The sequence below is a fragment of the Dryobates pubescens genome, chromosome 22 (assembly GCF_014839835.1).
Source record: "Dryobates pubescens isolate bDryPub1 chromosome 22, bDryPub1.pri, whole genome shotgun sequence".
Lineage (NCBI taxonomy): Eukaryota > Metazoa > Chordata > Aves > Piciformes > Picidae > Dryobates > Dryobates pubescens.
This window is the reverse complement of record NC_071633.1, coordinates 11,452,042-11,476,401: the sequence shown is the minus strand read 5'-3', so window position 1 is coordinate 11,476,401 and position 24,360 is coordinate 11,452,042. Positions and strand designations below refer to the sequence as shown.

General features: G+C 40.9%; 1 protein-coding gene across 7 annotated transcripts in view; it reads left to right on the top strand.

The window, feature by feature from the left end:
* Positions 1–22,331, top strand: part of TUB (TUB bipartite transcription factor) — a 131,549-nt gene extending 109,218 nt beyond the window's left edge. For 4 of the 7 annotated variants that reach the window (XM_054171919.1, XM_054171916.1, XM_054171915.1 and 1 more), the window contains 9 exons: positions 7,638–7,805; positions 11,179–11,250; positions 12,144–12,265; positions 13,179–13,370; positions 13,922–14,034; positions 15,965–16,079; positions 20,005–20,103; positions 20,486–20,657; positions 22,017–22,331. In XM_054171919.1, coding sequence (XP_054027894.1) covers positions 7,638–7,805; positions 11,179–11,250; positions 12,144–12,265; positions 13,179–13,370; positions 13,922–14,034; positions 15,965–16,079; positions 20,005–20,103; positions 20,486–20,657; positions 22,017–22,150 — 1,187 coding nt within the window. In that variant the 3' untranslated portion in view covers positions 22,151–22,331. The remainder of the gene's footprint in view (positions 1–7,637; positions 7,806–11,178; positions 11,251–12,143; positions 12,266–13,178; positions 13,371–13,921; positions 14,035–15,964; positions 16,080–20,004; positions 20,104–20,485; positions 20,658–22,016) is intronic. The other 3 variants (XM_054171920.1, XM_054171918.1, XM_009905122.2) reach the window with 1 other exon arrangement.
* The last annotated feature ends 2,029 nt before the right edge of the window (positions 22,332–24,360 follow it).

Genomic DNA, 24,360 nt, shown 5'->3' with positions numbered 1-24,360 from the left:
TGCTCTACCCCACCCTGTGGAATACATTTGTATGAAAAAATCTTCTGCAATGACTTTGGCTAAGATTAGGTAGCCAAAAACCCAAAGTGCACTATTGATAATGACAAAAAGGTAGGTAGAAATGATGTTGCCATGATTAGGTTTGCTATTTCAGCTGCACAGACCGGATCAAAGAAGTGATGTGCAGCTTTGGAGGTATGTATTTACACTCACAAAATGAGAGAAGTTTTTTGTACCACATACAGTTTCTTTTTATTAGATGGTGAATGACTAACAACAAATACCTTTCCAAGAATTCTTGGACAAGGCCACTGTAACCTTCTCCTGCCCAAATGGTACTGTATGTGTGTCTTGTGTATGTCCAACAGTTTGTTCATCACTGCATAAGTAAGAAAATTGTATATCCTTGACAAGTGTATTTAAAGATAACATTGATTAACAAAAGTAATTATTGAGGTCAGAATATTGAGGCTTATCTATAGTGATTTTGCAGGACTTAACTCTACCTTATCAAGATCCTTTACACATCCTTTGCATATTGCAGTTTAATTCTTGAAATCCAAATCTACAGTGTCTCTGTGCCTCTCTGGCTTCAAAGGAAGCCCTAGGGTAGCCAAGCTTTAGACTCTGGCTCTGAAGTAAAGACTTTATTCATATCTTTGGGGGGAAAAAAAGATGGTGTGTGTCAATTCCTAGGTTTAAAATCGTAAGTAAAAGTCAAAGGTGAAATAAACTGAATGTAAAAACCGTTGGGAAAATAAGTGAAGAGAAAGGTAATGATGCCGAATTTTATTTTGAACTACATCCTGCTGAAGAATGAAAATTCTTTGCTAGTTTAGAAGAAAACCCTAGGATGCAACTGAACCTTGTGCAGGGTAGTACTTAAATCATGGTTACTGCATAACCTTGAGGCTGTTTCATCTTGTATAATGCCTGCTTTGCTTTTATGAGGTGTCTGTGTTCATGCTGTGCGTAGAACTTAAGAGACTGTGCAGGTCAGTTACAGCAGGTTTGATTTGACACATTTGCATTGTATAACACCAATGTGTGCACGTGTTCACGTGTTTTATAGGCAGTTTTCTGATGAACTCTTGACTAAAATATTCCATGAGCAAAATCCTAGTTGCAGGCCTAGTGAGGCAAATAGCAGGAGGCAGTGATCATTTGAGGTGTGATTTCCAGGGCTGTTACGCAGACACGGCTCATGTGCATGCCGGTGGTGTGCTGGCTGGGTAGCTCTTCAAACTTACCTGCTAGATACAAGCAAGTTAGTCCATGAACAATGTGTGCTTACATGAAGGAGCTGTACAATTTTTTCATCATTTCACAGCAGGTAACACGCAGTATTTTGCTCATATGGCAATAACATTTTTATTCATTCTCTGGAAAGTTCCCCAAGCAGGTGAATGCTGGGATATTTTAATAGAAGCAAGTTGTGTCAGTGAAAGCAAGGCCACTTCGTGCAGTCCAAGAACTTTGCATACTGATAGAATAGAATAGAATAGAATAGACCAGACCAGGTTGGAGAAGACCTTTGAGATCATTGAGTCCAGCCTATCATCCAACACTATCTAACCAACTAAACCATGGCACCAAGCTCCCCATCCAGTCTCTTCCTAAACACCTCCAGTGATGGTGACTCCACCACCTCCCTGCTCTGGGTGTTGGAAACTAGTGCTGTGAGCTGTAGAATCCCCTGCTCCGGCTGCTTATCCTGCTCTGCTATGCTGTGCATTGTCTTCCTCAGCCTTCAGGCCAGTAGTTGCATCTGATGGATGTTTCCACTGGATAGAGATGCTATTCATCAATTATACTAAAGAAAATTTTGAGTACTTCCTCTCCTGAAGTTTATGTTGATGATGACCAATAAATCTAAAATAACAGCATCCCTCTCAGTTACAGGATATTCAAAGTACGCATGTAGCACCTTCTCATCCTGCTCACCTGCTTTTTCCAGACATTAATATTTAACCCTTCATTCATGTACCATTTCACCCTTGGAATCATGTTTATTTTACCTTTGATAGTGTTGTAAACTTGGACTGTTTGCAGAGGATTCTGTCTGGGTTTCCAGTCTTGCATCCTTAATCCTTAGGAAAATCTTTTATTATTGGATGAGAAAGTAAAACCGAATGCAGAGGAATTTTATTGATCAATCCACTACAGACACAGATGAGTCGTATCATTTAGGAAGGAAGAAAATGCAAGTGGTAGCAGAACTCTGCAGTGGAACTTGTAACATTTTTTTTTCAGTTATTTTTTAAAATTACTCTATTTTTAAGATTAATGACTCTTAACCCCCCCAGATTTTATAGTAGTATTGGATGGATTTGCTATTAACTTAAACTAAGGAAAATGGATGAAGGTTAAATATTTTTTTGCCATTTTGTGGCACAAGAGATTTTGCTGGAGGAAGTTCATTGGTAATTAGACCACATCTTGGAGGGTTTAGGTTCTGCTTTTAGCTTTGCAATGGCTTAGGGCTTCGTCTCCACTGTGACTACTTCTCACTATAACCTTTGTATGTCCTGGAAGCAAGCAGGATGAGCGCTGGGGAGTGAATGCACTTTACATGCTGAAATAGCACTTTAAAGGTTTCTGTTAGTATTTAGCATTACCTTTCCAAGCACAGCCAAGCTCCTTCTGCTTTAAGAAAAAGGCTCCTTTAGACCAGATCCTATGAATAATAAGCTAATTCAGAGCAGAAATTGTTGAATTATACATGAGGAGCTCTTGAAGCCGTAGCATAATGATCATACGCTGGTCTTAGATGTGTAATGCTTTTTTAAGTGGCTCGGAGAACGATGAAGCTCTGATCAGAACAATGTGCTAAAGACAAATGCGAGGGAAATATTAGGTTTAATGAGGTTATGCTGACATAAAGCAAGAAAAAGAATGTGGCTAATTGCTCATGTAGAGCTGGTTGTCTCTCTCAAGCTTGGGGTCAGTGCGTTTTGTAATTCCGTGATGGCTAGTATGATATTCAGCATTTTTTTCCCTACATCTGTGATTATTCCTGGTATTTCATTCTTAATGATGGTATCCAGTATACACTGTGCCTATTATTAAACCAAAGCATCACTTCTGTGGGACAAAGCCTACATATGCAGTAAATTAATGACATTTTCCAGTAGCTTAGCTCATTAAACTGGTATTTCTGAAAGCTTTGGTCTCTCAGTTTATTGTTTGAGATAATACTCAGTATACTGGAAATAAACCCCAAATGTAACAAATTATTATGTGAAATGGTTGTCTTTCCAGTGGAGATAGTAGAGCAAATTCTGGTTTGAGTTAGAATAGAATAGAATAGAATAGAACAGAATAGAATAAACCAGGTTGGAAGAGACCTTCGAGATCATCGCATCCAGCCTTTAAAAAAAAATAATCAGAAACCCATGCAAAGCCAGGAATTAATGGAAAGTGAACTGTGACATGAAAAGTCAGGAACCATTCTGTGAAAAGTTGATTTTGATTGGCTTTGTGTGTTTTGTTTTGTCTTGTTTTGTTTCCTAGCACTCTTGTGCTTCTAGCATGTAAGTACATCATAGGAAAACATGCTCTGAAGTGCACTGCTTCACACACTGCCATAGGCATTATGAATGGAGAGTTTTGTCACCTGAAATCAGGAATCTGGATGTGTTTAAAATTGCTAGATAAACAACACTTTCCCAGTAGTTTTTCTCTTATGTTGCACATGAAATGTAAATAGTGCATTGGGTACTCCCTGCTGTCTTTATGAGAGTCAGAAAGCAAACGAGCTGCTCTGGCACACAGCACTTTTCCTGCCAGGATGGCTATTTCATGTTTTGATTTAGTTGGCTTCTTCCGTGTTTCTTTTCTCCCTTTCACGCCTGTCTGTCTGTTTTGATTTGTGCATCCTGTCCCATTTTTATATGAAACAAGCAACTGCATTAACACTGGCTGACTAAGAACGCAGCACCATTTGTTGGATAAGAAGCATCATTTCTCACTACAACACTTCCTTTCTGACGGTAGGAGGGAAGTTCATGCAGAGTGGATTTATCTTGGCAGCCCTACATGTTAAAGAGAAAGGCTAGGAGAAACAGTCAGTGAGTTTTCACCAAGAAAAGTCCTGTTATTTCTAGATCTGACAAGCCCTTCAGGTTGTGCTGTGGCAACATATGAACTTGACTGTGAAGAAGTCGTTCTGGCCTTCCTAGGATATAGATTTATGAAAGTACAGTTCCTGCCACAGTTGTCTAGATTACATTAAAGAGAATGTAGTGCTGGGTGCACAAGAACTTGTTTTTAGTGACCTGATCTGGTGTTAGCAATAGTCTCTGTATACAGTCATTCTACCATCTAACTGTAGGACATATCAAAAGGGTTGGAAACTTCATCAGAAAGCTGCTGGGGCTGTAGGATAGAGAACTGTATGCCATGAAAAGAATTCCTTAACAGCTGGATTGGAAGAGTAAAACAAGGTCTTGACTTCATATCCTTGAACTATATTGTCTTTACTAAATCCAGTGAGACTGAATAGATTTTGGGTTAATTTAGAAGCTGAAGTTTCAGACAGGCATATAATGGTATCATGAAGTGAGCAAAAGCTTAGAGTTGTTTCTCACACATCATAAATACTGTTTAGAAGGTTTTAGGTAGTGACAGAATGCAGGCATTGATAAATAGTAGTTTATAGGATGGAAATGCCAACGAATGCCAGTTTTCTGTTGCAATTTTTTCATTATCTCTTGTTTTCCATTTCTGGTACCTCAAGGTTTTATCTGAGACATGACCATGTCAAAGTTTAACAGAAGGCTTTTACTGAAGGGACTGATACTGTGGGGATTGTTTCAGTCTTCTTTTTTCCTCCCTGCCCTCCTTCACAGTAGCCTCATAAAAATTTCTTTTTTATCTTAGCAAGTATTCAAGGACATCTCTGTCAGTTTTTTTTTCTACCTGTATTTTGGGCAAAGATATAAAAGTGCTAACTGTAGCAATAAAGACCCGCTTTTTGGCACAGCTCACTCAGGTTCTTTGCCTCTTTTGACCCTGTCCTTAAACTGGGAAACTTACAACTACAGACATGAATTATTTGCTTTATTGCACAGTGAACCATCCTTCCAGCTGGTGGGTAGGTGAAAGGGAGTCATTGAGTCAATGAAAGTGAGAACATAGGTAGAGATCCACCTTGAGTATCCTAATTATGCAGTCTTGGAAGTGTTTTCAGCCATTAGGTAGGTGATGGTAAAGCTCTGTTTCAAACTATGAGTTATATTGCATAATAGAATAAAAGGAGTGGGTATGCATGCTTGCATTTAATACTATTTTGCACATATATGTATAGCTACAAAGGTGTGCACACACCCACAAATATTAAATAGTTCCTGCTGCTTTTACCATGAACCATCCACAGTATTCTAAGGCAGCAGAGGTTCTTTTTTCCCCCCCTCTCTGTCTGGCTACATCTTCCGTTGCCTTAAATGGGGTCACCAGTGGAACCATTCATAATGCTTAATCACACACTGTACCAGTGATGCACTCTTTAGAATAGTGAAATTGATTTTTCTTCTCTAAAAGTGTGACCTGCCAGTGTAGCCTTTGTCCTAACACCTAATAATACATGATGTTCCTGACAGCACGGGATGTGAGCGCAGATGTTCCACAGGCATCAGTAAAAAGCAGCCTCAGTGCAATGCCTAACACTGTCAAAGGCATTTCATTTGCTGCAGATCAATGTCTACTCTAAAGAAGAATAATTAAGGTGGTTTGTTTCTTTTGAAATAGGTTCTCAAAATTAGATTTGTGTCGTCCAAAGCTTACTCAGTGGCTAGACAGGTATGCCTGTGGTATGAGCATCTTGTTAGCTCATGGGTGCTTAACCCTTGTGAAATTCAGAGTGCTGAGGTAAGAATGTAACTTTAGGCAGCCACTTTAATGGTAATGTTTAATATGGTTAAAGCTGTTATAAATACCACAATGGATCTGAGCAGCAACCTGTCAGTTCTAGAGCACCTTTGTTGCAGTGCATATCCTGAGATAAAATAAAATGCAATGCTCTTCACTGCCGGATTATGCCTGCAACATAGGAAATTAAATTGTTCATTCTGCAGCACACAGAGCTTCTGTCTGAAATTGTCATCCTACAAAGACATGAGAAACGTTTCTATGGACTTTAATTAGTCCTTCAAGGTTGGATGGACATATTGTTTATTTGTTGTTGTTACTTCTACTATAAACAAATCAGAATTTACAGAGCTGATGCAGAAGTTGCCAAATAAGGGTCTGTGATACAGATGAGTCAAGAAATCCTTGTAGTTTTGAGCTCTGTGAATTCAATACTTCTGCAGTGTCAGATTGCATCTTGTTAGGTAGTTACACAGCCAGTGCTCTTCCTGTTCCTGAGGGTGTGGACTGCTCCCTTTTCCACTTCTGCTTCATATTGCAGTGGCAGTGTCAGCAAGTGTGGCAAGGTACCGTTAAGTGTGCTGAATGGATCACCCAGTTGTGTTTTAATGCAAGTTGACAGCTACTCATAAAGCAGGGTGAAATGGTAATCTTGGAGACTTATTTTTGAGGCCACAGTTTCAAAAAATCCAAATCCCTGCAGCTTCTTCTTACAGGCTTTATTTAGGTCTGTTTGGTGTGAGAAGCACAGTATTCTTGTACTGAGCTAACTCTTTGTAATGCTTGCTAATTCTTCACAGTGTTGCTTGCCTGTTAACAAAAATTTCAGAAGAGCAGCACTGTGCAGGCTTATGTTGTTTACTGTATCTGCACATGTAAATATTACCATTTGTATTGGTGCAAAAGTGCCTTTTCATATAGTTATTTTTGTAATACATAGCAGAACTAAGTTTTAACTAAGAGATGAAGTACATTTGCAATCTGATGTTTTAACTTGCTTTCCCAAAGAAGCAAATGAAGTTGGCTTGTGATAAGAACACACACCACCCTGTATTTTCATTTTTCTGTCTTCAGATGGCACAGAATCCCAGGATAGCTGAGGCTAGCAGGTGCCTCTGAGCACTGTCTAGTTCCTTGCCCCTGTCAAGGGCCACCCAGGACTGTCCCTGCTCCAGATTTGAACATCTGAGAAGATGGATGTTCCAGGGAATATGTATTATCTTCTTTATAGTTTCACACTGATGTTTAACTATATGGTAATTTACTAGCTCAGTGGGCATATTTGAGCTTGTTAGTGTGGTGCTCTTCCTGCTGTATGCACTGCTGGATCTACCTGAGAATTTTCCAGGTTTCTGAAACTTTGAAGCATCATTTCATAATAGCCATGTTCTTTATTAGGGGATATGGCATAATCTGGGACTCAGGTTTATCTACTTCTGGACCATTTGCTTTGTCCTTGTGGAAGCTGCATCTGTTTTCTTCGTCATTCCTCTGCAGTGAATTCCTTTTCTGTTTAGTTTTCAGTGTTTCTGGTGCATGGATGGGTGTGCTTTGGGGGAGAGGAGAGCAGCAGTGAAATCCTGATTACCTCTTGGAGAGTCTCAAGTGCAATATGTGGGAAGTAAGATGTTTGCCTTGGAGGCTAGTTTAGTCTTGTTTAGAAATGCTGCTGAATGTGAACCTCTGATTCTTAGAAAAGATGGGTTTGGGGAGTGAGCAATTCTCTTTTCATTAACTTCTTGACACAGGCTTTTGCTGTTGTCTGACAGGGATTGATGGCCCAGCTGCTTTTCAAGATGATGTTCAGAAGATAGGAAGTCAAGTGCAGATTCTTACTGTTGGACAGTCTAGCCACGATGAGGATGATGGAGAGAAGATGGCTAGTGGCCAACAACAGCAAAGCAAACAAGACCTTAGAACAGCAATGCAGAAAAAAGGTAAGTCCCCCAAGCTGCCTTCATTTTCTCATTATTTGCTTTGTGTGTTGCCTCCTTTTCCTATTCTCAGCCCTAGCCTAAGCACACATTGTTACTCTGTGTTTCTTCTCATTAAGGCCTGTTTGGTTTATTCTGTTATCTCAAAAAATTATAATGGAGTTCTCTCTCATCCCAAGGAACAAGAGCTCTCAGGCTCTCGGGGATGTGATTTTCCCATCTGCACTGCAGCACTGCTATTAAGGTACCAGGCAGATGCTAATGCTCACACCCATCTGTTCACATTTTTATATTGTACAACTCTGGAAATCACTTCCTTCAGGGCTGAATAGAGTATGGAATAGCAACACTCAGGATATTCCTTTTAGTTGTGCTGTCAGTTAAATGTTGTTCATGGTTTTATGATGTGTGCTCGTGCTTCAGAGGTGAAAATTACAGCACTATGTGTTCTGCAGCATTTCCTATGCATAGATCTCGAATGTTCTGGGTCTTTTTTTCTCTCTAGAGGCATGCATGATTTGGGAGATAGAGATTGTGTGTGTACACATTCATGCATCTGTCTCTTCCTTCCTGTACTGTTACTATCTCTCATTAGGCATTAACAGTAGGAAGGAGAGAAAATCCTAAAATCCTCACAAAGCTTTTTCTGAAGGCATTTGCTTTGGAGTTGTTCTTCCTCAGTGTACTGCTTTTGAAGCAAAGATGGCTCAAGCCAAGAGTGCTCTGATGCTTTAAGAATCAACTCTTTGTGTATAAAGAGCAAAATGTAAGTGCAAACTTGACTCACCCAGAATAGACCATTCATACCTAAATGCCCGCCTCTTGTCTGCAGAGCAGTTCTCACTAAGATTCGTTTTCTGGGGGACGTTACTCTGCAGATGTGAGCAACTTCAGCTGAAATGGACAGATTTTCTTCAAGTGTGGTATTTCCTGGGCATTTGAGTCAGAGGGATGTTGGCATGACTAACAGGTTCTGATCTGTGTGGTGATTGTGCTGCCTTAGACTGTGGCTCAGAATATTTAATCATCAGGCACGCTACTTACTAAAGCTGATTGACTTTAAACCTATCAACAGATTTCTCAAATTAGGTCAGAACACTCAGATTTTTACTCTGGGGAACCTTTCTAATTTTTGATGAGTTTTCCAGGCTAAGATATATTTTTATTCCCCACTTTTTTTTTTTTGTTTGGATGGGCATTTTTTTGTGTGTTTGTTTTGATTTGATTTTGTTTTGCTTCGTCCCTTCATATTCTTAAATATACGATACGACCTTTTTTCACCAGGTCTCAGCATACTCCTTGATCAGAACAGGCATTGAGTGGAGTATGCTCCAGGTCATGGAGGGGTGGAAGGATTCTTTTTAGAAAAAGAATGCTGAAGTTTCTTAATTTCATTAACAACAGAGCTACGCTCTATGAGACACTGAGAAAGGCAGACAAGACTGCAACTAGCAACACCACCATAAAATGGTTTTACCATGCATATGTGGTTTGTGAATTCATACCAGCAGAGGAGGCTTGTTAGAAAGTTTTGAGTATCCAGGTGTTTATGGGAAACTTTATGTTGAGCTAAGCCTTTCCTGGGGGTCCCTACTAGCATGTCCCCCTAGGTCTGAAAAGCATTTAGAATTGCTGTCTCACATCAGTCATTCTCTTGCATGGAACAGGAGCAAAAAAGGAGAGCACAGAGCTAAATGCTAACTGTCCTAATGGGAAAGGTCAGCTCCCATCAGATTTGTAGAGTGCTGATTCGTGCCTGTTCTGCTCTTTGACGCTAACTTGGTGGAGAGAAGCCTCTCTCAGCATGTGTCTGCTTCCCCAGTGGGCCAAGTTCTGCTAGGAGACAAGAGGTTATAGGCTACCTGAGTGTGAGAAGAATATACCACTTGCAAGAAAATGCCAAATGTTTTCTTTGATTTCTCCATCTGTTGGAAATTGCCATACTAGAAGAATTTTTTTTCCTACAGCAAATATTCATCCTTTTGATTTCAGAACTCTTAATATGTCAAGTTCCTCTCTAGCAAATGAGTCACTAGGAGAGAGGCAGACTTCCCTAAGTTTTAACACTGAAAACTAACATTTATTCTTCACATTTATCAGTTTGCAATATGTCTCTGGAAAGAGTTGGAAAGAAAAATGTGGTCTTAGCTCTTCTTTACCACCTGAAGTTACAAGTGCTTTGAGATTTGGGGAAGGAACAGATTTGATTTCTAGTTCAAAACCAGAACAGGGCTCTCTGAGGGATTCTTCCCCACAGGTCAGGAATGCAGACTTTTCTGAGGCTGGCACAGAATTTTCACCACAAACATGTTGGCGACGACAGTAGAAATAAACTCTGCATATGAAGCATGGCTTTATTGCACAACTGCCAGCTGAGGACCCGGACTGTCTCTGTTACCCATGCTTAGTTGACTAGAATGTGGTTGTCACTATTAAGAAATGATGTTTGTGATTAATGAGTGTGTGATTAATAATGAGTGAGTTCTACAGGCTTTGAAAATATCTGTTGACCTGTGAACTCAGGCCTCCCTTGCATAACCAGATCCTATTGAAAGTTGTTGCTGTCATGCTGTGTGGTTTATGTCGAGTGGAGGAACTGAAGAAGTGAATAAAAAGACCATTCATGATGCAGCTAAAGGGAATACCAGCATTACATGTGCATCTGTTTTATACACTTACTCTCACTGCTTTGGTGTTGTTTCATTATCCAGCAATAACAATCAAAGTGCTTAAATGCCTTTTTTGGTGTCTTTTTTCTTATGCTGTTCCAAATTTTAACTGAAGAAAAATACCATTACTGATACTATCTCTAATGTTTAGATTTCTGTACATTGTTTTGGTTCAGTCTCTGCCTGTGGCAGAGACCACATGAAAATCTCTCTGCATAATCCTGGAAGTTAGAGAAGAACAGTTTAGAGAGCCCAAGATGATGCTGGGCACAGGGATTTAGGCCATCTGAATACTTTTTTTCAGTGTTACTGGGTGAATATTTGTGTAGAATCTATGTATAGCTCTTGTGTCTATCAGGTGTGTTATTTTGTGTGTTAGAACTGAGAAGCAGGGCAAAGGACTCCCGTGCAGGGCACGTTGTACACAGAAGGGTTTGTGGCATAGCAGCTTAGCATGGATGATGTTTTCTGAAGCTTCAGCTTTTTGACTTGATTGAAAGTACTAAAAAAGAAGGTGGCAGCAGGTATAAGGTGAATATTTTTTTTGTGCAGAAAGATAAACTATCCAAGACTGAGAATTCAAGCAGCAGCATTATGGCCCCATCCAGTAAACCTTCAGCCTTGTGTGGAGTCCTGTTGGCAAGTTAGGCTTGTTCACTCAGTTAAGGGTTTGCAAAATCAAGCCCATGGATTTTTTCCTTTCCCAGATCCCCATGCAAATACATCCTGGTCCTCTTCCACATCCCAATCCAGTCTTGTCGCCCTGGATCATGTTCCTGGTAAGTACAGAAGGAAAAAGTTAATGACGCCCATGCTGCTTGGCTCTGGAAATCTCTGCATCCTTCTGCATTGAACGTACTGATAGTGGAAATTCTGAATTGAGTGTTTTGGTGGGGATTTCGTTGTTTGTTTGGGGTTTTTTAGGAAACAGTATTATGTAGTTAGCCTCTAATATGTGAAACTTAGAGTTTGAACCTGCACACAGGATGGCTTCATCTGCATGATACTCCTTGAAAAACTAGGTCTGGCCTGTGTCCCACTATTGATGCTTTCTGCTGCTAAGTTCTATTTGATGTTCAAAGTTGTGTTTCCCTTTGAAATGTCTGAGGGTTGGAATTCTTCTAGAGTCAGAGTTTTAAGTGCTGTAAGGCAGTTCCTTTGGCCTGGGCTGATACTGATTTTACATTAAATAAATATGCATGAGAACATTTCCTTGATGTGAACATTTTTCAGTCTAAGATCTGCTCTTCATCAGATCACAGGGGAACACTTAAAAGTGTGCTGCAGAAGTGCTTGTATTTTAATTGTTAAGGTTTCCAAATGGCTGTGCTAGGTTGTCCACTCAGCTCCAGTTTCAGGTTTAAAATTTTGTGTTGTGTTTGAAGCACTCTATTGGATGAAGAAGGTCTGAATTGAATTCCTAACTGGATATTGCTTTTGTATCACTGGGTAACTAGAACCTCTCTGTGGACTGAAAACATGATATTTCTGTTCTCATTTGCTGAAATGTTCTGGCTTTTCAGGGCATGTACTCTCACCCATTTGTACACTGCTCTCACAGTGAACTCCCTCACACACACCCTGGCAGCAGTGTCATCAGTGATAATTTACAGCAAGTATGGGCAGCTTTGATGTGTTAGTATTTCATACAAGTGTGCTGCTTTCTCCTCAGGCATTTCAAGCAGCATGAATTTTGATGAGGAAGAAGATGAGGAGGATGAAGACAGCTCCAGTTCTTCACAGTTAAACAGTAACACCCGGCCTGGTTCTGCCACGAGCAAGAAATCCAATAAGGTAGGGGCTGAGTGCCAGAGAAGGAGCATGCAGGCTGCTATATGCTGTGTGATTTCAGACTGCAGTCAGGATAGGCCTGGCTTTCTAGTTTTGATTTTAATAAGCACTAGAGTATCTCCAAGGTGATTATTGTGGTAGCTCCCAGGGTTCATAGGAGGAAACAAGGAAAATAATGACTTGGAGAAAAGAATAACAAATATTGTCTGAACTTGAATGAAGAAAAAGGTAAACAGTAGGTATTTGCCTTTCTGCTTCTTGCAGGTGCTTAGAAGAATCTTTTGTTTCTATTGCCTTTTTCTGAGCATTTCCCCACCCTTTTCTCCCTATTACCATCAAAACATAAAATAAGACTTTGGCTTGTTCAAATATTCTAAATCTCAAGGTCTTGTTAAACCAGTTTAATGGTGTCCCACTCTTTTACATACCATACCAACTTATCTCTGTTGTATCTCTGTCTAGCTTAATCTGTCTCTCCTGTTTCTTCTTTTCATCAAAGACCATCACTGTCCATGGGTATGGTCTTTCTGAAAAAAGAACTGTGGTGAGATGGGAAGGTATGAGCCAGGGTTTGCTTTTTAACATTACAGCACTCTGCCTGTGCAGCTGCAGTGTTCTGCTTTGCCAGATGTGTCTGTATCTTGAGCATCAGTGGCACAGAGAACTGCTCCCTGGGCCTTTGGCAGTCAAGAGCTTGACCAGCTGGATGGGAAGAGATCCCTAGTATGATAAGGTGCCTCCAGGGCTGCTGAGGGGTCAGAATGGAGAAGACAATATGCCTATTGTTTTAATTTTTTTTTCAAGTGCAGCTTCTGACTGTGGCAGTTTCACCACCACACTGAAATATGTCATTCCTGTGTGCTTGTAGTCTTGTAAATCGAAATGGGGGAAACCTGACTTTTGCTTTCTGTTTTAGGAAGCAGCCTCAGCCCCCAGCCCTTCCACAAATGAGCCTCTCATAGATGTCGATGATCTGGAGGAATTTGCCATAAGACCTGCTCCACAGGGTGTCACTGTCAAATGCAGAATCACAAGAGACAAGAAGGGAATGGACCGAGGGATGTACCCCACTTATTACCTCCACTTGGAAAGGGAGCATGGTAAAAAGGTCATAAAATAACTTGAATGGCATACCAGTTGCATCTGAATATTAAAAAAACCACCCAAAACATCTTGCAAATGAAATACAATGTTATATTTTAAATGTATTTTCACTTTCACTGAGATCTACCCTTTGGTCTTCCAAAAGCAAAACCAACAGTAGCACTTTGTTCTACTGCCTTTCTTCACTTGTCTAAGCTTTGGTCTTAAATAATCCATGCATGGCACCTTTATGTGACAGTCAGCTCTCTGCATCCTCTGGCATTGAAAAGCATCTATTTCCAATTCAACAGAGCAACTTAGAATGAAAAATTCAATAAAATAGGTCAGATTTAATGATTTAAGCTGTAAATAATGGACTCCGTGGTCGAGAAGTCACTTTGCCTTTCCAGATTTTTATCTGGTTTTGCTAAGTCCCAGGAGACCTTCTGTTACTTTGCTAATGATGCTGGAAGATAGAAAAACTGCCTATGGTTTACCTTTTATCAAAGCAGGGAGTGGTGTGTGCTAACCCCTTTGGCATTCTCAAATATGGTTTGGTTTTCTGCACTGCTTTAGGTGTTTCTGTTAGCTGGAAGGAAACGAAAGAAGAGTAAAACCTCTAATTACCTCATCTCCATAGATCCAACTGACCTGTCTCGAGGTGGAGAGAGTTTTATTGGTAAACTGAGGTAAACACTGATACATCTAAGAATTTTCTTTGTATTATAAACTTCATTTGAAATGAATGAGCCTGTAAGCCACTGTGACTTCATTAGAGGCTTCACTCCATCATCTGATAATGGTCTTAAAGCTCACCAGTATCCAGTGCATGTTTTCAAAATGTCTCAAGTACTTACAAGATCACATTTTATTAAAAGTAATGCTTAATTACTAAAAATGATATTTAAAAGAGTAATATTTGTTAAAAGTTTATTAGAATGAATGTTTAAAGGCCAGTTTCTCAAGGGTTGAACACAGTTTGTCTTGATGGGCTTTTCAGAAGCATACAAGTAGATTGTGTCTAGCCCCTATAGATATGAACACCTTAGAATGGAAGTCCTGTCTGCTACATAGTCTGAAAATCTCTTTGGTTTCACCCATTTCTTCAACTCCTCATTAGAGTTATCTGCAAGTAGTGGAATTCTTTCAGCACCACGTTTCTTTTGTCTGTCACCCCATCAAACCTCAGTCTGTTGATACCTATATGGAGCCTCTCAATGTGTGTTTAGATTGTCTGTGCCTGAGCAAAGGGGCTGTGCTGCTAATTGCCCTTTGCCTGTGTGGATCTTGCAGTGTCATGCACTATTTATTGCAGTGCAGACACAGAATCACAGAATTGTCAGGGTTGGAAGGGACCTCACAGATAGAATAGAATAGAATAGAAGAATAGAATTAACCAGGTTGGAAGAGACCTTTGAGATCATCGAGTCCAACCTATCATCCAACACCATCTAATCAACTAAACCATGGCACCAAGCACCCCATCCAGTCTCTTCCTAAACACCTCCAGTGATGGTGACTCCACCACCTCCCTGGGCAGCCCACTCCAATGGCCAGTCACTCTTTCTATGAAGAACTTCTTCCTAACATCCAGCCTAAACCTCCCCTGGTGCAGCTTGAGACTGTGTCCTCTTGTTCTGGTGCTGGTTGCCTAGGAGAAGGGACCAGCCCCTGTCTACAGCCTCCCTTCAGGTAGTTGTAGAGAGCAAGAAGGTCTCCCCTGAGCCTCCTCTTCTCCAGGCTAAGCAACCCCAGCTCTCTCAGCCTCTCCTCCTAGAGCTTGTGTTCCAAACCCCTCACCATTTATTGTATGGTCAGCCTAATCTGACCAGGAATGGAGAGCACAGTTATACCAGCCAGCCTCAAGAAATATTATATCATGCTCTCCCAATGTCAGTAAGTGTCAGGGCTTGTGCTCCAAACCCTTCCCCAGCCTTGTTGCCCTTCTCTGGACACCTTCCAGCAAGTCAACATCTTTCCTAAACTGAGTGGCCCAGAACTGGACACAGTACTCAAGGTGTGGCCTAACCAGTGCTGAGTACAGGGATCATCCAGTTCCAACCCGTCTGCCGTGGGCAGGGATGCCTCATACTAGATCACGTTGCTCAGAGCCCCATCCAGCCTGGCCTTAAAAACTTCATGTGGGTTTAGTATGTTGAGAGTTGTATTTTGCACTCCTTGGTGTCATCTCCATGTCAGTAGGAAAGGCTGATCTCATTGATAACTTTATGAAAATCACTCTCTGTATTCTAAGGGAGTTACCAGTCAGGTAAGCAGGCATATAGTTTGCAGAGAGTAAACATGTCTTAAAAACCAAGCAAACAAACAAATGAGCCCCACCTGAGTGTCTCCTGAATTGCTTTCTTGAATTTGCTGGTTTGCAAGATACCATGAGTGTAATGATAAGGAACCTTTAGTATACTCTGCCTTACTGTACCTTTACATTTTGTGTTCTGGCCTTTAATCCAGAAGTTGCCATTTAGTTGGGATTAGAATGAGCAACTATTTGTACTCTATGTTATCTCTCTTCCCTTTGGGGCTACAAAGCAGTGAAGGATAGATGTCTCAGGCAATGTTAGTGACAAATGGTGATTCGAATTTCCAATTTTTTTTTGATAGATCAAATCTTATGGGAACTAAGTTTACAGTTTATGACAATGGAGTAAATCCAATGAAAACAACATCAAGCCTGGAGGCGAGTATCCTGCGTCAGGAGCTAGCTGCTATTTGTTATGTAAGTACTGCTCACAGGCAAAACATGCAAGAAAGGCCAGCTCACTTGCAGAAATAGCACACTGAATTTCCTTCTCACTTATGATTATGTAAATCAGCATTCATACTTTGATGTAATCACAGAATGGTGGGGTTGGAAGGGACCTCTGAAGATCATCTACTCCAGCCTCACTCTTCAAAGCAGATTTGCCTAGGTCAGGTTGCACAAGAATGTGTCCAGGTGGGCTTTGACAATCTGCAGAGAAGGAGACTCCACAACTTCTCTGGGCAGCCTGGTACAGTGGTCCAGCACCCTCCAAGTGAAGAAGGTTTTCCTTACGTTTAAGTGGAACTTCCTGTGTTCTAGTTTGTGTCTGTTGCCTCTTGTCCTATTACTGGGCATGACTGTTAAGAATTCTGCCCCATCCTCTTGATACCTGCCCTTTAGTTATTTATAAGCATGGATAAATCTTCACTAGAGAAACCAGGAAATTCATTGGAAAGTGGAAGTGAAAACTGTGCACAAAACAAGGTTGCACAGTTCTTCCTTTTGGTTAGAAGGTGTTGGAGTGTTTTCATAACTGGGTAGAATGCTTCATAGCCTGGAGATACCACTCAGGGAGCCTCCTGAACTGGAAGGAATTGTGCATATGGAATTAATGCACTGAAGTATGATCATTTGTGATGGCATTTTGGAGAAGGCCTCTCTGATGCTAAACACAGGTAGCTGAACAGCTAGGCCTCCCTTGGCCTAAGATAACATTCAACTCCTGAAGCAAAAACTGTAATAAACAATCCTTTGAAAGCACCACTGTGCCTCTCACTGCTTCCCAGCTCACCTGCTCAAGTACCTGCTTCCACCAGCTCCCTTAGCCTGGCAGCTGGATATCTCCTCAGGTCTAGTTCATGCAGGCAGAAGCTGGTAATGCATCTGTTGTTGACTGAAATAAATATGTTGAGAACTCTCAATGTGGAGCTGACCTTAGGGCAAGTTTCAAGCAACAGGAATGAAGTTAATGCAGGGATAGAGCTCTACCAGGTGCTATGAGGGTTTTTCTTCTCCCACCATGTCTGGCTGGTGTATTAATAACCCTGCAGCAGCACCTAATGGCTGCCTTCAGAATCGCCTGGCAAAGTTACTGCACCATTTGTACCAGGGGTTTCTCTGCTGGATGTTTTTATTTCCACAGTAATTCACAATTCGATTGGTATCAGATTCTGCAGGCTGGGAGCTCAGTTGATTATCAGAGGTGTGACTCAGATTTCAGTAAAGCCATAAAACTACTCAGGTCTCCATCACTGGTGGTGTGATCCACTGCAGGGGGTCCTGTGGTCTGGGCTTTCTATGGAGTGATAGTTTCTACAGAAGATAGTAAGGACAAGGCACAGCTGTGTAAATCACATCCAGAAAGGGAAATGGCTGAAAGAAAACTGGGATAGTTAAATTGTGAATCTCTTGGGAGCTGCTGGGATACACACCTTGCTGCTTCTCTTGCAGCAGCTCTCCACCATGGAAAATGCTTACAGAATTTTATGAAAGTGTGTGAGATTTTAGAAGCAGGCCTGGGGAGAAGCTCTCTGTTCCTTCAATCCATCTTATTGTGACACCTGCTCACAGAACAGCTTACTGGTGGGGCTAGGGCAGAGTGCAGCTTCTAAGCAATGCTGGGCCGAGTCCTCAGCTGATTGGTGTGCTGGTTGAGTCAACAGGGCTCTGCCAGCTAACACTGACTTTGAGTTCCCATGTAATCCAAGATTGTCAGGGGCACTAAAATAGTGTGAAATCAGAATTTGGCCTACATTCCCCTAGTAATGCCATGTGTGGTCTTGAATTTACACACATGAAATAGTTCAGGAGGGAAATAAAAGAGAAGCAGTGAATGAGACAGGACATAAGGAGAATTCAATTTATTTGGATGCAGATAGATTGGATAGGTCTGCTTTTAATCCAAGCTTCTCTTTTGTCCCAAGTGTTTTCCTCATCTGTTCTATATTTGTAGAATTTTGGTTCTGTACCTTGATTGGAGCAAAAGGGTAGCATTTGCCAATGAAAAGGTTGATATAACTGGTGATTAATGTGATGTGCAGCTAGGAACCATTCCCTCCTCATTGAGCAGAAGTACTGATTTTAGCGTTTCTGAGTAAATCCAAAGAATATAGCCCTGCTTTTTTCAAAGTGATAACATTGCTTGTTGTGAGGGAAGTGATTCAGCACTGTTACTGAATTTTATCCTGAACTATGTCTTCAACTAGTCAACATCTAAATGAATTGTATACAGCATAATTGCAGCTTGATGAGAAGAAAAGCTTGTAAGGCACTACAGAGAAGACCAAACTGAGCAGTAGTTAGTGGGAAATAAGCATAAGCATGAATCTTTTCTTAGAAATCATGTTCTGATGATGTGCTGATTCTCTCTTATAAAATCTGCTGGCAATCATTTTAGTTTGGAGTCTCACCATAACGCAGATCCAAGTATACACTTCCAGATGAATTGAAAATATTGGTTTCCTCTGCCAAAGACCATGACTTTAATGATGCAAAAAAGAGTTGGAATCTTCCCCTTAATGCAGTTATGAAGCTGCATGAATATACCTGGATTGCTTCAACTCTATTCAGTAAAGTAACTCCATGGAAATTTTCTTGCATGCATTAAGATCTTTAATGAGTTGTATAAAATCCCCAGACGATTTGTTGCAGCAACCAGAGCTATTTCAAAGGTCTGATGGATGACAAAACTTCTGCATTAGTAAATTTTAGGTGGGTATTTTCAGATGTTACCAATGAGTTGAGATGCATGGGGTTTTGCTTGCAAAAGCAGAGGTGTTTTAAAATGTTTAATTTTCTTTAAAATTAAGACATTTTAATTAAATATACAAAAGCAGAAAGATCTGAATATGTCACTTCTAAATGTCCTGGTGGTAGAGCTATACCAGCTGGAGCTCAAGGGTGTCCAGTTCTTGGCATTTTGTGGTATGGTGCTGGGAATATGCCAGTGGGAACTTCATACCTGAGACGCCTTAGTGTGTCTCCACAGCCCTTCATTGGGGAAAGACAGAGGGGAAAAAGGTGTGACTGAATAAAAGTAGCACAGCCCATGGGAGATGGACCTTCAGAGGTGTCACTGTTTCATTTACCGGAGTTAATGCTAAAATAGGCACAGGGTTTCTACTGAGTGGAAGAAAATGTTTACAGAAAATGAAGACTTTAGGCATGTTCAGGTTTTGGTGGTTGTGTTTTGAGAGGGCAGTGCAATACTGGAGCACTTTTGTGAGAAGCTGGTCAGCAAGCCGTGAAATCATGTTTAATGGAAGAACTTGTACTTTCCATGGATTTAGTTTTGCTGCTTATGTTACTTCTTTACTTCCCCTGCCTTCATAGCTTGAAAATTATCATTCATGCTAATGTGTTTGTTTTTCACCATGAAAATCTCTAAGCATAACATATCTGAAGACTTTGAAAACCACAGCACTGCTAACAGATGCTCTTACTGGCAGTTTCTTCTTGTTTGCTTTTCTGCTGGCTCTGGAATAAATGGAGTTGGTTCCATCTATTTAATTTTGTCTCTCATCAAAATGTGTGATTGCATTTTATGATTTTTAAATTATAGCTACTTTATTTTGGGAGCTAGCAGTAGCCAAGCAATCTGGTTAGTTCATATCCTTTTTTTAACAAAGGGTTTTAAAAAAACACTAAAACTGTATTAAGGTTGCTGGCAGCCAGTGCTAGGAGTGTTTTTGGAAACCTCTCTGTTTCCATTTTTCCTGTTGTTGGAGCTTCTAAGACAAAGCTAGAATGTTTGGCAGTGCCAGTGAAGGTAGGAGTTGCAAGAGGTTTTTTTCTGAGTTGACTAACAAATAAGTTCCCTGGGCTGTCACTGTGCCTTTCTGTGGAAGAAATGAACTTCAAAAATACAGGCCATGATGAACTCTTTTCTAAACATTTGTAGGAAACAAACGTCTTGGGGTTTAAAGGACCTCGTAAAATGAGTGTGATCATACCAGGGATGAATATGGACCATGAAAGAGTTTCCATCAGACCACGAAACGTAAGTCATACCATCAGCCAACGAGAAAAATTACTTGAGTTCTTTTTCAGTGACATCTGGGGCTCTTGCATTTCTGAAGGTTTAGATGTTAAAAGAACAGAGTGTTTGAAAAATTGCAGAACAATGGGATGTATGACTCACAAAAGCACCACAAATAATGTCTTTCGATAACAAAAGATGCACCTAACCTTTTCCAAGCTCTGGAAAAGATCAAAATGCACATTCACAGAGCTCACTGTTTCATTCAGTGATGCTGTTTTGAGAGTTGAGTGTGACCAATTAATCTTTGAGCTAGGATTTATGAATGTTGTGGGGGTTTGGGTGAATTTATTTTTGCCTCGCGAGCGTGTTCGATTGAATTGTGTATCTGTGGTGCGTACAGGAACACGAGACACTTCTTGCAAGATGGCAGAACAAAAATACAGAGAGTGTGATTGAGCTGCATAACAAAACACCAGTCTGGAATGATGACACCCAGTCCTATGTTTTAAATTTCCATGGACGAGTCACACAGGCCTCAGTGAAAAACTTCCAAATCATTCATGATAACGATCGTAAGTACAGCTCTCGGTCTGTAGTGTGTGAAACCAGTAGCCATGCACAGCCTGACAGTGATTCTGCTCTTGCTGTTGTTACTTGAGCAAGTTTAATTTATTACATGGGTCCAACTCAGCCATGTGGCTGAGACATTGATCCAAGTTGGGTGTTCAAATGCTCGTGCTTGAGGCAGCTGATTCTGTTATGTGCTATCATAGTTTTTCTCCCTTGGCTGCTCAACATGTGAACTGAAGAGCACTTTGGAGTCCTTCCTGCTCTCAGAGCTGTGGTACCCCAAGTCAGCAGGACCATGAGGCAGTATCACTCTGCTCAAGCACTTGTGTCAAACAATCCTGCCTTAGTGTTTTGCTTCACTCTGGGACCCATATGCTGCCCAGCTAGAGACAGCTGCACTCATGTCCCACTGCACATTTACCTTGTCATTACTGTCTTGTATCCTTAGCCCATCAGAACACCCCAAAAATGTCAGGACTGCCTTTCACACCATCACAGGGAGCTTACTGATGTGCTGCTCTCTGCCAGCAATGCCCAGCCCCTTTTATTCTCAAGTTTAAGTACACTTCTTGGAGCAGGGTTAAAGACACATGCACGAGTGGAGTGATGCTGCCCTACTTTACGCTTCCTTCAGGCAGGCATGGTCACTAGTGCTGGAGCATACTGGGCTGTACCAGTGCTAAGCTTAGACTGTAGAGGAAGAGTGGAAACTGATGGAAGTGGCTGTGCCGCTCTCCAAGGAGCAACACTGAATTTGAGGAACTGTTGTATGCATTTGCTGCATTTTATAAGGTGAAACAATTACACCTGCTTCTGCAGATGAACAGTTCAAACTGTGAACGAGGCTGAGATTTCCTCTTGCTGACAAAGAGTACAAAAGGGAAAAGAGGAAGAATTTCTGAATGTGACAAACCAGACGTGATTAAGTCTAGATTAGAGTTATGTCTTGTCTTCCCCTGTTATCCTTGCTTGTCCACTTGTCTGAAGTTAAGTAGGAAGAGAATTAATTCATTCTTGGTACGTGTGAAGCTTGGTACTAGGTCTGTTTAAAAGGTTTGAGCAACCTGCACAAAAGCAATTTTTTCTCTCTGCTTGCAGAACCCACTTTGTATCTGTGAAATTTTTTTGACAGTAACAAGTCTTGCAGTCCTTCATCACTCAGCTGTTCCTTGCTCAAGCTTTCCTTGCTTCTCCCTCTGGTCTCAGCACACCCACTTGCATATGTTTTGTGGAGCTTGATTGAGTGAGCGTAGTTTGTATTTTGTTGAACTGGCCCAGAAAATTATGTTGGATGCATAATTATTTAGTAAGGGCTGCAAACAAAATTAATGCTTTATCACCTTTTATGACCTTTCTTGCAGCTGACTATATAGTGATGCAGTTTGGCCGCGTGGCTGAGGATGTGTTCACCATGGACTACAACTACCCAATGTGCGCACTACAAGCCTTTGCTATTGCCCTTTCCAGTTTTGACAGCAAGCTGGCTTGTGAGTAGAAGGGCATGGGTGAGCATCCTCTGAAAGGAAGCAGTTTGCCACATGATTCCCAATTCCTCCTGGTGTCACATATGGTTCATGCTAAACAGGTCAGGGAAAATGCAGTTGCGGAGGACAACTCTGTTGCTGAAGAGAAAGGCAAAGGAATCTTCTGAAAATTCAGGACTTTCAGGAAAAAAAGATTTTCCTTTTATTTTCTGTCATATTTTTCTGGACGTGGCATCAGTTTGTGTAAATAGAAGTTCTCTATCATGTCCTTGATTCTGTTCCGGAGATGTGCCATGATGTACTGTACCGTGGCTCTAGCAGCACCACGACCATGGTGTCTTTTTTAAATCCAGAAGGGGCGTGCAGGCTCAAACGGTTTCTTTTTACGTTTAAGAATTATTCCAAGGCTGCAATCGTACCTCAAGGTTGCATTCCTACATCCACTAATCAGAGCTCCACATCATCCAATGTAATGGAGAGATCACAAGAAAAGGTGCACTTTTTGGAACGTGCAAGGGTCTCGTGCAGTAGAAAGCCAAGCCTGAAGGTAGAAAACCTATACGGGACTGGACTCGATGCATTGCTGTTGTGTACGTGGTAGGGCATGATGAATTGTAATTGCAGTAGGAGGAAACGGAGAAGTAGAAAGCACAAAACAATGTTGCACAGGTCACTTGAATTCTGAGCTGTCATTATGTTTTTAACATCTACATGCTTTTTAATTTGTTTCAAACGAAAATGCATTTAGAGTGCAGAAAAAGAGAAGGGAAAAGGTTGAGATGCCAAGAAAGCATCACTTATGTTGAATTTGGCTTGAGCGCGTGGGGAATTTATATCCTTGTATTGCTGTGGGAATTCAGACACATATTTTGTATGAAGTGATATAAACAGTTGGATAAAGGCTCTCTGCAGAGAATCTTACTATTTTGAAGAGACTGTGTAAAGCTGAGGAAGGTAAATGGAACTATTTTATTAAATTTGTCTGGCCTTTGCGATTTTACAATTTGTTGATTGTATTTTTTGACCTTTTCAGCTACAGCCACTTTTAATATTTATTTCCCATTGTAAGAACACTTGGTATCGATTGAAACTGTGTATGTTGTTCTCTAATGTAAACGTGCCAGCTACTGAGCTAAATCCTTCTAGGCAAATCTAGTGTATGCTGCATACAAATGAGACACTGGCAGGGCAGCAAATGCCTTAAAACAGTCTGGGGGTTTGGTTTTGTTTTTCTGATTTATCTGGAATATGTAAACAAATGCCATTTCAAAACAGAAGCAAAGAACAAGGCATTCCTTTCTCTTCTGAACAACTCACAAGCCAAGAGCTGCAACTGAAAGCACACTGTAAAACACCTTTACAAATGAGCCTTTCTGCCATCATTCTGTACAATGTTCCCCTGAAGGGCACACAGAGTTATGGAATTCATATGCAGTTCACCAGAAGGGTATTGAAATGTGAGTGAAGGAGTAGTTGTGTTTTATACTCTGTCTTCAGATCCTCCTTTTTATTCTTCCTAGATTCTTGCATTGCACATCCAAAGATTATGTAATGGGAAAATGAGATCAGATCTATTTGTCTCATAGCTGTCAGTCCCTTCGTGACTATAGGGGACAGGCCACGGGGAGAGGTTGTGCCGTTTGGACTGTGTAACTTCAACTAATAAAAGAAATATGCTCTCTTCTTCACATTAGCCTTCAGGTCTCCTTCCCACTATGGGGAAAAGGCAATTTCAGATAAGAGATGGACATAACTACTTGCCAGCATTTTTGCTAATTTTTTTAAATAGATATATGGAAAAAAATTAATCTGCTGGCTTTGAACAGTGTTATGTTGATGGACTCAGCCTGTCAAATGTCATCTTTAAATAACAGACCTTTTCTCAGACCTTTTTTGCAGGAGGCCCTTCCACACAGTGGCATAAAATGGAAAGACACCTTTTGTTTGAGAGAATTGAGCAGGCAGTTCCCTCATGAGCTGCTAAAACAATGAGTCATGAGCTGTAGTGTGATACTTTGCCTTTGCACATGGGTGCTTTGTTTTTCTCTGTAGTTGGTGGTTTCCCACCACTTCACATCTCCATCTGTGAACTCACTTTGTACTTTAACAGAGCAGGCTCTTAGGCCTTTCATTACCTCATGTCAGTCTTCAAAAACTAGCTCCAGATTTTTTTTGTTTAGACTACTGCAAAACCAGGCAGGAGTTCCCACTGCTGGTGTTT